The 15,856-nt window shown below is 33.3% G+C and overlaps 1 protein-coding gene across 1 annotated transcript; it reads right to left on the bottom strand.

Moving 5' to 3' along the window:
• Nucleotides 1-299: 299 nt before the first annotated feature.
• On the bottom strand, nucleotides 300-10,596 carry LOC143254900 (NFX1-type zinc finger-containing protein 1-like). Its single transcript, XM_076509810.1, has 2 exons — nucleotides 8,278-10,596; nucleotides 300-6,109 (listed from the first exon to the last, which is right to left on the bottom strand). Exons 1-2 carry the CDS (start codon nucleotides 8,645-8,647, stop codon nucleotides 525-527), a joined length of 5,955 nt encoding a protein of 1,984 aa, XP_076365925.1. The 5' UTR covers nucleotides 8,648-10,596; the 3' UTR covers nucleotides 300-524.
• Nucleotides 10,597-15,856: the final 5,260 nt, after the last annotated feature.

Genomic DNA, 15,856 nt, shown 5'->3' with positions numbered 1-15,856 from the left:
ACTTTAATCGGGAAGAATTATTTATTGAAAAGCATCATACAAAAACAAAAAGCACAGATTTACAATATTTAATCCAAGAGGAAGTCATGAAGATAATCATGTAACTCAGTCAATAAACTAAATTATTCAACAGAATGTACCACACAGAAAAACATTATCTCCCTATCTGTATTTTATTAGAATCAAAAACATAAAATTCTTATTCCTTTTAACATTAAATATTTCCACTGACTTGTGTAAAAAAAAGGCAACATTTTAGAGATCAACATTGTAATGTAATAATTACTTTATAAACGACACTTTATTAAGAAATACTAAAATCGTATTTTATGAAATATTCATTTTTTACTATAAGTTAAAACAGTATTTACAAGATTTGCTGTTGTTTTGTCACTACCTATGAATCAAGCTACACAATGAGCAACCTGTGCTTCTTTCCACTATATTTTCTGTTTATTGGAGTTGTCTGTCAGGAATGGGAAAGAAAGTTACACCTAAGTATAACTCGTACATATGAAGGACTATTATTTTTTCAATTCAAGGTTGATTACATAGCATGGTAATATTTGATTAGGATTAAATATAACTATTTCTGTTCCTCTGCCATTTTCGTCTGTTTCATCAATGTGGGAGTCATATCCAGATTTCAGAGAAGCACCAACCATTGTGTTACTACACTTGTAGGATAACCCAGGAAGAACTTTACACAGCAAGAGACTTGGGCCATAATTTAAGCTTGTACTAGGAAACTCGGATAAATAAATTCCTGCTCCGTATTTACCTGCACTTCTTGTATTAGCACCAAGTTTCTCAAGTTTAAAGTTGTTTATCACAATTCCTTTTATATTATCACTTGGTGTTCCATGAAAAGCAAGTATTTCTTCTGCTGATCCACGTTTTTTCAGTATATTTTCTTTTTCTTTATTAAAAGCGCAAACCAGTGATGGATTAATATAGTAATCAACTGAGGATATAATTAATTTATTTTGTAGATCCCTGCATTTTGAGAGCAATCTCAGAAATTGTGACTCAGCTATTCGAAAATGAATGTCTAAAGGGTCATTAAAATTTACGCTGCGTTTAGGTTTTATTTTGTGATGTACAATATCAGGCTTGGTCTTCTTCATGGCAGCTCTTTCCAAAGAACCTTGAAGTGGAAGTGATTCCGGATCAACTGTTTCATAAGAAATTATGTACTTAGGCAAAGCTTGGTGAGGATTGTAAATGACATACTCATCATTCAAAACACCACCAGATGTTTTTGTTCCACGTTGTGCATAAAGAGAATCGTAACCTCTTGTTTTCAGTTTCTGTAAGGTCATATCTTTCTGAGCAGAATTTACAGTCCAAGACTTTCCTAATAGAACTTCACATAATAAGAGTGTGTTTGAACCTTTTGTGTATATAATTTGGGCACTTTTTGAGGAGTTACTGGCAAAGTATATACCTGGACCATACATATGGTCTTTTGATCTAGGGATTTGGAATCCGTCCTTTACGATAGATTCTACAGCATCAGCACTGGTTCCATGAAACTTTAGCTCATTTCGACTGGGATCTTGCATTTTCAGTTTTGTTTCTAGCCAAGCTTTTTTCAATTTCAGGTTAAAGCATTTTTCAATTTTTTTCACCACAGGGAACCACTTGTGCTCTGGCTGAATGTATAGTTTGACACGATCTTCAACATCAAAATATTCAGATGCAGTATCTCCCTCTGGTTTTAATTCAATTCTGTAATATTCTAATGTTTCTTGTCTTAGCTTTCTAAGCTGGCATTCTACTTCTTTTTTTTCCATTTCTCGAATTCTTTGTTCCATTTTACGCCGCCTTTCTTCTTCTTCTAGCTTAATACGATCACAGTCTTCACAGTAATTTGGGTTGCACTCTTGGCCACATTCTAGACTGCAAGAATGTTTACAAGGCAGCAATTTTGGGCAAGGTTCTTTACATCTAACATTTTCTATTTTTTCAAAGCACTGTCTTACACCTCGATGATGACAGAGCTCAAATACAAAAGAAACTTCTTGCTGACAAGTATGTGGTGTATCTGAAATGTAGCACTCTTTCTTTACTGTGTGACCACAGGCTAATTTCACAGAAACCTTTTTTTTACATTTATCATGCTGATGTTTAGGCTGACATAGCTGAAGGCAGCGATGATTATTACATGGCATTATTTGTAAACAAAGGGACATGCAAAAAGATCCCAAAGTTATATCACTTGCACATTTTGCCTTTATAGTGGAACATTTATGATCAGGACAGTGAAGGGGAAAGACAGTGTCAACACATCCAGACTCTCTCATTTTTTTTATTAATGTTTTCCAATGGAAACAAGTGGAAAAAGTTGTGCTGTTACCAATAAAATACAAGCCACATTTTGCTCGAGACTGAGCTACACATCTACGATTAATATCTTTCAAAAAACCTATGTTGCTTTGTTCACTTGACCTCACAAGTGAAACAATCACTATATCATTTTCATCTCCTTGATAGAGATCAATTGTGTGAACACCAATTCTGCTGTTTTCTTTCCCTAATTCACTTTCATTATTTTGTCTTTCATCAAGGAATTGTGCCACCTGAAGTTTCTTCCTAATTAGTGAAACTTGACCCTGATATGCTCCAAGCACTGTTATCTGACTAGGATTATATCCTTGCTGAACAAGAAATAATGCTAAGCGTACACATCTGTCAGCTTCTTCATCATTAGAATAGCTTCTTCCCTTGTTTTCAGGATTGTCATGGTCCCAGAAAAACACAGACTTTTTTATGCAGTTTGGAGCTTTGTTGTTGCAAACACGAGCAAGATTACTCTGGAGTTGTGGATAGATATCTAGAAGTAAATCAGCAATTTCTGGTCTCATTCTGTTTTGTATTTTTAGAGTAACATAGAGCAAATTGTTATTGATAAGTCTTTCCATCATAGACAGATTTAGACCAAACTCTTTAGCAAGAGTGTAGCTTTCAACAGGTGGCTTGAGTTGTTTATGGTCTCCAATTAGAATCAGGTGTTGTACCCATTCACCAAGAACAGCAATCAACTGTGGTTCCAAAACCTCTGCAGCTTCTTCCACCAAAATGACTGATGGTTTAAGATTTACTAACAAATCATTATGTATACTTGCCCCAGTTATTGTCATTCCAATAACAGATTTAAATTTCAAAACATTGATATTGTGTTGACATTCAATTTCTGTTTTTTCTTTACATAATTGTTGATATTCTTGTAGAAGTTTTTGGAAACCAGTACTGGCATCTTCATATTCTTTCAACAAAATAGCTTGGATGAACTTGACTCTTTCTTCAACTGTGAGGCACCATAAGTCTTCTACAAATATAATGTTGGCAAATGAAATATGGCTAGAAATATATTTTGTTTCAGGAAACAAACACAATCTTTCATTTTTTTCATCCATTTTATTATAATCTAAAGTCAAAGTTTTCAGCAATTCTTTCTTCAAAATGGGATTCTTTTGATAAGTTGATGCAATTCTTTCTTTCATTTCATCTTCAATATCTTTCTCGTCAAATACGTTATCACTGCCAAACTGCCTGACATTATTGGCTTTGTATTCTTGAAAACCAAAGTGTTTACACCATTTAGTTTTGACCTTATTAAAGACAGAAACAGCTGGGCACCAGCGATGGACTGCTGACACTAATTCAGGAGTTGTAGCTAATGCATATTTACATTGTTCATCTTCAAAGTTCAGAATATTATCAATTCCTTTAAGAACATTCTGGTTTTGCTTAGACTTCTTTTGATTCTCAGGAGTTCTGAAAACATTTGATAAAAATAGTTTTGCTTGTTGTGTAGAGATGTGCTTTAAGAACACTTCTACACTGAAGTACCTTGATTTTAATAAATTATTAAAAGATTCGTCAATACTAGATTTCATGGCCTTAATCTTCGATTGAAGTTTTTTTCTCTCATTAAACAAAACAGTGGTCATTCTCGATGACTTCCTCACTTCATTTAGGTTCACATTATGCAGCTCTTTTTCATCTGATCTTCCACCCACCCTAACAATATTATCAATGCCATTAATTATTAGATCTTTTAAGAACTCATCCAGAATATGGTTTTTATATGTTAAAACAAGTATTGGCCCACTTGGTTTGGCTTTACAAGAAAGTATTAACTGCACAAGTTTTATTCCTACAAAGCTCTTCCCTGTACCAGGTGGTCCTTGTATAATTGCTACTCTATTGCTCATTGTTTGTACAACTGCCTCTTCTTGGCTTTTGTCTAGACAAATGTTTTTAATAAATATTTTGATGTTTTGTAATGTGTACATATCATGTTTTATGTAACTTGGAGGGCTTGATATCTTAGTCTCAACAAGTTCTGTGCAAAATGGCAATGTCTCTGGGTTCATCTTTTGTAAAGCTTTCAGAACTGGTTGATACGCTTTGTAGTATGTGGGAGATTCTGCCATTATTGTGCACTTGCTGCAATTCTGTAGTATTAAGACAGCTTCTGAGTCAGAGACTGAGTTGCAATCTGAGCATAGTTCTGCAACTATAATTTGATGTGTTATAAGGAGTTCCCTGTCTGTAACAGTAGCCCAGATACAGTCTTTAAATGAGCCTGAAGGTGAAATACATAACAAATTTCCAAACATTAAATTAGAACAAATATTCCAATTTTTAACAGGTTGCAGTGGTTTCAGTTTTAGTGCAACAGCTAGGCCCTGACTTGTAACCTGCAGTCCCACAAGATACACATCATAATAAACCTTCATGTCTCTTACATCTAGAGTCCCAGAAAGAAAATTTGTTATTCCTTTTTTCAAGGCATCAAAACAGTCTGCTCTTAGCAAACGGAAGTAGATATCCATATAATCTTCAGAAGATGAATATGGTCTTTCTGTATTTACTCTGCGTAGGTTACTATAAGTCTCTAGAGGACCAGAAAAAAGTTCAGACGTTGGTGGTATAAGAGGAAGTTCATTCCATTCCATATCATCAACATTTCCGTTTGAGGATTTGATCATTTCTTTCAATAATGCATACAGTAATTTCTGGACAGGGTGTTCACTCTTTTGAAGAAGTGGCTTTAAAGAATTGACAACTGCTTGACTTTTCTCAGGCACATTTTGAACCAACATCACAAGAAACTGTTGAAGGTCTAGCAAGTTCTCCCATGTAGTTTCTGAAGACAAGTTGTCTATGAACCATTTTAGGTTACCTTTCCATAGGTTCAGAAACTCCGTTTCCCCTAATGTTTGTAAAACACTTTTAAATAATCCACTGTAGCTAGGAGTTTGTGATTTTAAAGCACAAAGTGTTCTTATTAGCATTTTAATCATATCAAATGACATATTTTTACAATTACCTATACATTTCCAAACAGGTAAAGCATACAGAATGTTAATAATATCAGTTGGTATATCATTTTGTTCTTCCTCTGGACCTGATAATAAAAATGTGTATATACGCTTCAAGTAATGCTCAATAACCTCTACAGATCTCATTTTACAGTGAGTCAATCTGACTTGAAAAGCAGATGGTTTTTCCACATTTTTGTCATTCAGACTAAATTCTACTATATCACCAACTTCAAGTGGAATAAAAGTAGAAAGTACTTTGGCTGGAACAAAATAAACATCATTATTAACTCTTTTTCCAGACTCTCCAAGAACTTTTAAAAAACCGATATTTTCAGACTTTAAAATTTTTACACTTCCCTTCATTTGGAACTGAAACTGCTGATAGTTATAAGTAACACTTCCTTCATTACAAGTTCCTGGCTTTTCGTTGCCTTCTAAAGAGTTTTCTGGGCAGGAAGAAGAGATGCTATTTGATCGAGACATTTTTTCTCTCCCTATTTTCCTACACGTCTGAGGTTGTTCATCTTTCCATACTGTTAAAGCTGTTGGTTTTGTTGAAGATGCAGGATCCAATGTGAAAAACACGTGATCCCCTTCTTTTACATTACAAGAAGGTTGTATAACACTGAAATTAAAATGCACGTCTTTTTGTGTGTACTCAGGAAGTATTTCTTGTGGTTTGATAAAACCAAAACGTTTGTTATGAATCACTTTGACAACCCGACCAAATAGCTTGAACTCTTTCCTATTGGTTGCTGTATGCTTAAGATTCTCTGAAATAAACACAAAAACAAATGTAATGTTATTTTCTAGTTGCTGACTACAATTATATATACATGGTAAAAAACAAAAATCAGTTGTATATTTCACGCCATTATTTACACACGTACATGAAGCCCACTTGTGATAATTCAGCAGTGAGCTTGAAAGTTTATAACAATAAAAGTTGTTTATCAGTAGCTGCAATTGTTCACATGGTATAGCTATGCTTAACAAACAAAAGTATATAAAAATGAACATTACCAAATTCTGAAGCCACTTATTTAATCTACATATACACGTGTGGTGTTCAAAAAACTGATTATCAACAGGCTAGTATTAAGTACATCTCAAAATATTGCATATCCTTTGATGAATAAGCACAGAATAAATTGAACTTAGCAATAAAAATGTTTCAAGCACAGTAGTAAAGAAAAACAAATGGCATTGTGATAAAATTCTGATGCTTCAAACACACCAATTTCTGTGATATGTATTCAGATACTTCTATCAGCTTTCGAAGAATAAATGAACTTACAGACACATCTGTATAATACATTACACGAATAATGATATATCACATTCGTATCTCGCATACAAAACCTTCTGCAACTTTTTTTGTTTGTGTAAGTATATTTTTTCATTACTAAAAAAGATAACCATCAATTGATACTAACTTCTGCCAAATATATAGTGATATGAAAGAGTCACAGCTAGTGTTGGTAACACTATAAATTTTGTGTGTCAAATTAATCACGTGTTCATTTGTTGTCTGTTACTGACCATGTTCAACTTATTACACACTTAAAAGTTATGAAGTATTGCCCTTGAAGAAACATTTGGCTTTTTATTTGTACATGAATTGTAAAGTAACATTTTGGTGCTGTAACCAAGGGTTGGTTACTGCAAGGATTATTTTGAAAGTGCTTCTTTTATTGTTGAATTTTTGGTGCAATAAATTTTGTAAATTATGACCACAGAACATAACTTTCTAAGACCAAGTAAATAAAATGGCAAAGGTGAAGATTCTGTGGTGGGGTAAAAATTTGTCTGAGAACTTGGAGAGGTTGAAAAGGAGAGAGCAGTGTTGAGGTTTTTGATCCATCCTCAGCAGCAAGACATAGAGAATCTTGGTTTGCAATCCTGGGCTTTTCTGATGCAACTTATAATAGTTATCTACCATATGCAAGAGTGTAGGGCAGCTTAAGAGGGTCATGATGTCAGAGAGTGGTTTGAATATATAAAGACTAGTGCAGTCTATATGAGATTTCATGAGCAAGTTTTGTACTTTCATTGTACTTCTTTTAAGTAGAGTATGTGTCATCTTTTTATGACCCAGCAAACTGGCAAAGCATGTTGTCAAGTGGTTGAGAATAACCTGGAATGCGAGGAAAACGTTTATCACACAAAGCACATCACAACAATGGACTATCACATGCCATTGAGGAAATGGCTCAAGGACACTGCATTCCTCAGGATATACAGACATCTAACATTAGAAAGAACATAAATCAGATGGAGTATTTCAGCCCAGTCTTGGTAGTTAGAACTTGTGGACACGACTTGGTGATGATGTAAAGAGTTAAACCCACTAGTGTTTGAGGAACAAGAATCTATCTCACCAAGCATTTGAAAAAATGTTACTTGGAATGGATGGATGCAGTTGAGTTTAGATAATCAAGTGCTAGATTTTCTAGAGACTGGGGTGACGAACAACTCAATGACTAGGCAATACATGTTACAAGAAGTTACACCACAGATTAAATCCTATGGAAAGACAAGTGATTCATAGGCTTCACTTAAAAGATAGAATGTAGGGATTGAAGTATGTCTTTAAAAAAAATACTTTTAAGTCATATGTTATTGTATAGAATTTTACTTTATTTTACAATGAAGATTATTTTTGTGTCAAAACAGTATTTTATTTGGTGATGCTTGTGCATAGCATTTTCTGCAAGATAGTATTGTCATAAAATAATGATAGAAATTAAATATTTCTGAAAAAGGGATTTCATGGTGAATAAATATAAATATATAGTTTTTTGTACTCATTAATATTTATCAATACATGTTCTGTGTAAAATATAATTATAAAGCCAAAGTTTTAATTATTATTTCTACTGTGCTTAAATCTCATTTACATTGATAATAAAGTGAATAAAAGAACTGTATTTCAACTCACGCAATGTCTTTGAGTCTTCAGTTATGATCTCTTCTTTTCTGTCCTTCCTCTGATTCTCTGTATGATGACTGAAGTTAAGGCACAATGGATTAACCCCACTTGACTGAGCACTTTCCATTTTGTCCCTACATTTTCCACATCCTTCCTTCCATACAACCAAGGCAGTTGGATTCAATAAAGATGTTGGTTCTAATGTAAACAAGACCTCATCTTCCACTTCTATACTACTATCACCTTCAACACAGCTATAATGAAAATGCACATCTTTGTTCATAAAATTAAGTGGAAGTGTTCCTTTTGGTCTAATAAGGCCATAGTATGTCTTTTGATTCTTTTTTAATACTTTGCCATGAAGCCTTTGTTCATTCATTTTATCTTGCAGGTATCACTGAAGAAAGAACTGATTTAGTGTGAAAAAATGGCAAATTATCCACAATTATATCAGTACTGTAAGCTACAAAACAAAATGTGAAATCAAGTAAAGAAGCATTTATATACGAAGTACATGTTTTACAAACATAATAAAACTAGCCATTTATTTCCATGCTATGGAACCTTTATACCTTAGTACTAACAATAAAACACTGCAAAACAAAATAACTATATCTTACTATGAAAGTTAATTAACTGGCATTAAGTTCTAAAGAAGTAAAATAAACAGAGAGTCACATATTCAAAATAGTTATTTACCAAACCAGAACAAAAGCAACATGGATGATGATGTATAAAATGATCAGGTTCATCTTTACTCTCTTTAAATAAGAATAAACACATTTTGCAAATAACATTTCTGGTGTTTTTCAAATCTGAAATGCAAGAAAAAAAAGCATTCTTCAGTAATTACTGTACTGCTGTTAAAGTGGCAAGAGTCACATTTCTTTTACTATGGCAGTAAAACAACTGTCTAAAGCCATAAATAGTTGATTTTTAGTCAGGAACTATGCTGGTACCTCCCTTATCTGGAGCAATGTGTATAGCAATAACATTTCATACAATAACAAGTTTAAAATAAAACATTATTCTGAAAGTAATCTTACCATTCTTATGCACATACAAACTAGAGGAAAGTAATACTTTTATGGTTTAGATCAAAATGTAATCAACACACTCCAGACATTTGTATATATTTTTTCTTTATCCTACCCATAATGCTTGGTCTGCTTTTATTAATATCTCCATCTTGATTATTTTAATACAACTTGATTGTTCTTAACACATACACACACGAGGGAAAAATATAACCTAATTTCTATACCTGAAGTATAATATTTTAAAAACTTCTTAAAAACCCTTGCATAGATTTTTTTTCTGTTCTTGCTGTTTTTATAAAACTACCCAGATCATTCAAAATTAAAAAATATTCTCAACAGTACCAAAATTACTCAGTATTTTAGTATTTCAATAGCTATGATACTTCTAAAGTTATTATAGTCAAATATGTATATAAAAAGTTTTATTTGAATTTAAATACAACAGATTATAACTAAATTAGGATAAATTATGCCACCAATTTTATTTATTTATTTTTCTTTCCATATTGAAATTTGTTATATGAGTTATTTTATAAAAATAATTCACTTTTAGGTCATTTAATATTGTTGTTCATTGTTATACTTTTTGTCATACAAAGACTGATTGACATTATTCGAATCTAGGCTTAGAAGTAACATAAGTCTTTTACACTAATAGAACTTCATAAGGTATTGGTTTACATCCAAAAAATAATCATTAGCTAGAAGTTTGAATTCTTCCACCAGAAAATGAATCTTTTCTGGGTTATTATGACAATGTAGAAAATTGTATTTACTGATCCAGTTTCTTGTTGAATATGTTTAAAATTGTCCAAGATCACATAAATTGGATGTCATGATAGAATTTTTAAACCGTGCTCTTGAACTGATGTTTTATTAAAATCTTTCTTTAATTCTCTACACAAGCTACAAGAGAATCTTGGGTTCTCCTAGACTGCTAATAGTGAACAGACATTTTATAAAGTGAAGAAAGAACTTACTACTAATCATATGTCAGCATACCTGAGGCTTGAATATCCACTCATAATAAATATATATGTCAATGATTTTGCAGTGGAACACTGTTATCACAAAATACAAATTTGGAAATAACATGTCATGCTAACCCATGGCTTACTACATCTGACCATGTGATCTATGTTTGTTATATATTATTGTAATTATTGTCAAAATAAAATGTGAAATTCTAAAACATTATTCATACATTGTTTAATAAGTAAGAAATGAGCTGTATAAACGTCCACTTGAAAGTTTCAATTTGTTTAGTGCTGTTCTCAAGTTACTGATACATAAACAGAACATACACTACAAAAGCAATTTACTCACTTGTATATGTTATTTTATACTGATCAAACTTTTTAATTTAAATAACAAATGTTGTTATACTTTAAATACAATGATAGATTTTTATCAGTTGCAATTAATTTCTTATAGGTCTAATGTTTATTACAGTGATATTTCATGATGTGCATATATCCACAAAACTTTCAGTTGCTAATAGTACACTGCAGTAAAGAAATATTTCCATTATCTATAAAACAAATGTACACATTAACAAAATCATTCAGAAAACATAATATTATTTTTGAAAATGTTTTGAAACTATGCACATCAAGTTTGTATTTTTCAAAAGGACTGAAGGATTTGAACTTATGTGACTATATATATATTTCTTGATCAATCATGTTACTGTTTTTGTTCTTTTGTTCACACAAGTTTTGTTCATTTATAAAATCGCCAGATTATTTATACTTTGAAATAATTAAGTTATAAGTTATTATTTTCCTACACTGAAAACGTATATCAGAGATAATTAGTCAGAAAATAGCTTTTCTTGACTAGCATTGCCCTATTTCAACACAAATTTTCAAGTCACCCCACTAGCTTTCCACCTCCTGCTTCTGCATATTCATGTTCAAAGGACAGTGGAACAGCTTCACAGACATTACTCCTATCCTAAACAGCACTTGCTTAACATCTGCATTTGTTAATCACTTTGAGATTGGTCAGAAGACTTACATCATATTTCCTTTGAAGTGGGGAGGCTGGGTGTTAAATGTGACAGAAGGTAAGTACTTATATATCAGAAATACAATTTCAGTGTAGAAAACTACTAACTTCTAACCCAAAATCTTGTCTCTACTTATAAAATAAGATGAACACTAAACTGAAAAAAAAAGAAAAAGATACCCCTTTAGGAAGTGATGAAAGAGAGATTGGGAGAAGTGAAATCAAAAGAGAAAACATCACACATAAGTGGAAGACTGAATGACATTTCATCCAGGTATGCTCTTCGTACTATTATAACATTGTAGCAAATCTAAAAGGCACAAAAAAAAATGAAGGAATCACAGAACATGTATCACCAGGAAATGGGACTATTGGGTCTTGAGTGACTTGGGTGTAACAGTAAGTTTGTCCCCACCTAACCCCTGCCAATATCTGGAATAGTACATCAGACAAAGAATCACTTACCTCTTCACTTTGAAAGAGGAATTCATGGGAAAGACAAGCTTCTGTACTAAAATTCCTCATAACTTGCACATAATTTCAATATAACCAACACCAGAGCTGCTGGGAATCAATATACAGCAGATGGCAGGAAGGTGGAATGCCCCCAACTGGATGATATCTCTGGTCAAAAAACCTGATGGCAATGGATATAATACTTCTATTCTGCAGTAGGAGGAGGATATGTAGGTTTACACAAGTGCAAGAGCATGTACCATGTTCAGCTAAAATAAATAGATCTACTGGAAATCAACATCCAGAAGATAGTAGAAAGATAAACCACAAATCTGGGGTGTCTCCAGTACAAATCCTGATGACAGTGTGCATTTTTTATACAGTTCATGATAGAAAGGATAACTGAAAATGTACATTTGAAGTATGGAATGGAGGTGCATCTCAGCCTGTGCAAACTGTAATTATATATATTTGATATGGCAGCATCTGAAATTGCATATCAGGTCCACACTATAAAGTGCTAAACACTAACAACACCTACAGAATGCTGCTGGAAAACTCTGAACTGAGTGGCATAATTCATCATCGAAAAGGACAGGTCTCCATAACACACCACGCAAATAGTAAGTAACTGGTAAGTGTTTAGGTCTCCCATACCACACTAGATGAAAAGGAGGGTAGAAACATGTTTGAAAGTCTGGAGGATTGCACTATTGGAAACAATGCAGTATAGGTTACCTCAATACCCTAATTTTAAAAGGTAACTATGTTGTTGTTTGACAGAGCTGATCAACCAAAACCAGGTGGCAGCTGGAATTATACATCAGGTTTGCAGTAGGAAGAGGCTCAATGTCATGGAACAGAAAAGAAGGGCAGCAATCTCTGTCTGCTTCACTCATGTTGATCCATGAGTGTACAGTCTGAGATGCACATATTTGTGAAGCAAAATCCAACAGAGAGAACTACCAGCAGCCCTATGAAACACTCTATCTCTACAGTGTAAATAGTAAATAACCCAATTCTGCAATGGAATTATATAGTCATAAATCATAATAACGTGGAGACACACAACCAACACTTGGTGCCATCTGAAATTGTACATAAGGTCCACAGTTTAAAGATCTACAATTAATTGACATTGAGCACGACTGCAGGATGAACAGATTGGATTAAAAAAAACAAAACTGGTTTAATACCTCTTGCCACAGAGTGGAACCCACACTACAAGAGCAACTTTTCACTGTATCAAAACAATGTCATGATATAAAAGACTGTTTAGTGTAGGTAGTATTAATTAATTTATTCGTAAGTTAATATTTTATGACTGTTTAGTGAATTTTTCTTATAAAAAGATGGTTAATAGTAGAGAGTTGTTGAAAGTTGCTTCTAATTAACTGATGTTAAGATTAGTGAATGTAACGTGAGATACAACGATGTTGAAAATATTGAGAGATTGTTATATTGATAATGGGAAGATACCTGTGGATAAAAATTATGAATGCCACAACAATCAGATGCACCCCTATCACTTTCCAACAGTTGGACAATAAGGTATTAAGATGATGTTCTTGTGGAAATGAAAAACATTTTCACTTAGTTGGATGCCTAAAATCTATATATGATTGATGTAAGTCATTTGAACTGTGTTGTGAGTGAAGATGTCCATGAAGGAAACAACTTAACAAAATGCAACAGTATTATGTTGTAACACCCCTGAGAGAGTTGCTGTTAATGTTCTTGGTCCTCTACCATATAGCAACAATGGGAATAAATGGATCTTGGTGGTGATTAACTATTTTACCAAATGGTCAGAAGCATATACTAATTCTAAGAAGGAAAGAGAAACAATGTAAAGGAAGCATTCGAACATTTTGGGTTCCAATAATCATGAAGAGAGCTTTAAATCAGCCTTTATTTGTGGAAATGTTTGAAATATTTAGAATAAAATGATCAAAACAACATCCCTTCTTTCTTTTGATATAATTGTGAAGAACTGGAACTAAACACCTTGAATCAAGTAACCATTTATGGTGATAATATATTGTTAGTACTAAGAGTTAATATAATTTTAGAATGCACTTACAGCATATTGAGCACATGTCAGATGAAATAATCTCTTTTATACAAGTCACACATTAGACCTCAACTGGAATATGGCCTATTGGTTAGGCCATTTAACTCGCAATCTTTTAGGTGGAGAATTTTAAACCCCCTCCCACTATAAATGATCTTGCCTCACTAACCTGTTAACTTATTTTGAGTATGTTATTTGCTATTTGAATGAAGGTGAACAAATTCTCAGAAGGCTTTTAATTAAATAAATTTGCATAATACAGGGTTGGGTGGAAGGTAATTAACTGGACTGTAGGTTGAATGGGTGAGAGAAAGTAAATACTTGTTTTTGTGCAATTTACAGTCTGTTCGTGAAGAGTACGTGTTTGGGATTTTACTTTTTCATATCAACAATAATGATTGTTTCAACTAGGCTCTTACCAATATCCCTAGCATTATGAATGTTGCTGTACATACAGTACAAAATGGCTCTGATCATTTGGCAAATGAATTTTACTCATAGTAAGAACAAAGTAAAAAGCATGAATTATGAAAATATCACATTTTACAGTGTGAGTAAAGACAAAGGATCTTTAAAAAGTGATAGATGGGGCTCATGAGCTAGTAAGGAATTAATATATTGTTAGTACTAGAGCTAATATAATTTTAGAATGTATTTATAGCATGCAGAGTACATGCCAAATGAAGTAATTATCTCTTTTATATTAGTCAAACATTACACCTCAACTGGTATATAGCATATTGGTTAGGGTACTTAGCTTGCAATCTTTTGGTTGGCGAATTTTAAACCCCCTCCCACCAAATATGCTTCCCCTTTCAGCCTTGGGAGTGTAATAAGAAGGTTAATCCCACTATGGTTATTAAATCGTTCTTCATAAGAAAGTACAGTTGTTCTGTACTTTGTTTTACTTAAAAGTTCTAACAGTCACACCAACTGCCTTCAAAATACATTTTTTACTTCAAATATGTATCTTCTCATCATAAATCCCATTGTCTGGTGGTTAAAGAGTAGCCCAACAGTTGTCAGTGGATCAAGATGATCAGCTGCCTTCTCTGTTGTCTTTCACTGCTAAATTAGATATGGCTAGCACAGACAGACCTTGTGTAGTTGTGTGCAAAATTCAAACCAAATCAAACCAATTGGAATATTGTGTAGAGATTTAGTGTCTTCACCTAAGAAAGAATAATAACTTTAGGAGAGATTTTTGGAAGGGTTAAATAAGTTGATTCTGCATAGGGATAGTAGAATTATATCATACATTTTATTTTGTCTGGTTGTTGGCCGGCTATAGCGATTTTATAAACCTAAAGAAAAAGGACAAAAAAAAAAAAAGTAACATCTCACTTTTGTGTCAGACAAAATGGCCCTCGTGTGATACCCAATAATCAATAACCTTTCATGGGGACTTAAGCAATATGTTTAAAGTGAAGAATTCCACAACTTACGGCCACAGAACTTGTAGGATTTAATGTTAAAAAAAATACTGCTACTAATAATTATATACTACTACTTTAATTACTAAGGCTGCCGTAAGCAACAGCGTATTGTAAAAATCACGACAAAGATGCATAAATACAACTGTAGAAACAAAAAATAACATCAATTTCAAAGCTTACCTGGTTACAAAACTATAAACAGAATATATAACCTTTCACGTGAATGCGCCAGAATAAGTTACAGCATATGCACGAGCCTGTTTTGGTTTTGGTTTCCACTGAATATCGCTGTGATAAAACTATTCAGCGCATTGTTTGTTTGTTTGTTTTGGAATTTCGCACAAAGCTACTCGAGGGCTATCTGTGCTAGCCGTCCCTAATTTAGCAGTGTAAGACTAGAGGGAAGGCAGCTAGTCATCACCACCCACCGCCAACTCTTGGGCTACTCTTTTACCAACGAATAGTGGGATTGACCGTCACATTATACACCCCCACGGCTGGGAGGGCGAGCATGTTTAGCGCGACGCGGGCGCGAACCCGCGACCCTCGGATTACGAGTCGCACGCCTTACG

The sequence above is a fragment of the Tachypleus tridentatus genome, chromosome 7, assembly GCF_004210375.1.
Source record: "Tachypleus tridentatus isolate NWPU-2018 chromosome 7, ASM421037v1, whole genome shotgun sequence".
Classification (NCBI taxonomy): domain Eukaryota; kingdom Metazoa; phylum Arthropoda; class Merostomata; order Xiphosura; family Limulidae; genus Tachypleus; species Tachypleus tridentatus.
Note: the sequence above shows the minus strand (reverse complement) of the source record. Positions and strands in the feature narration are given on the sequence as shown.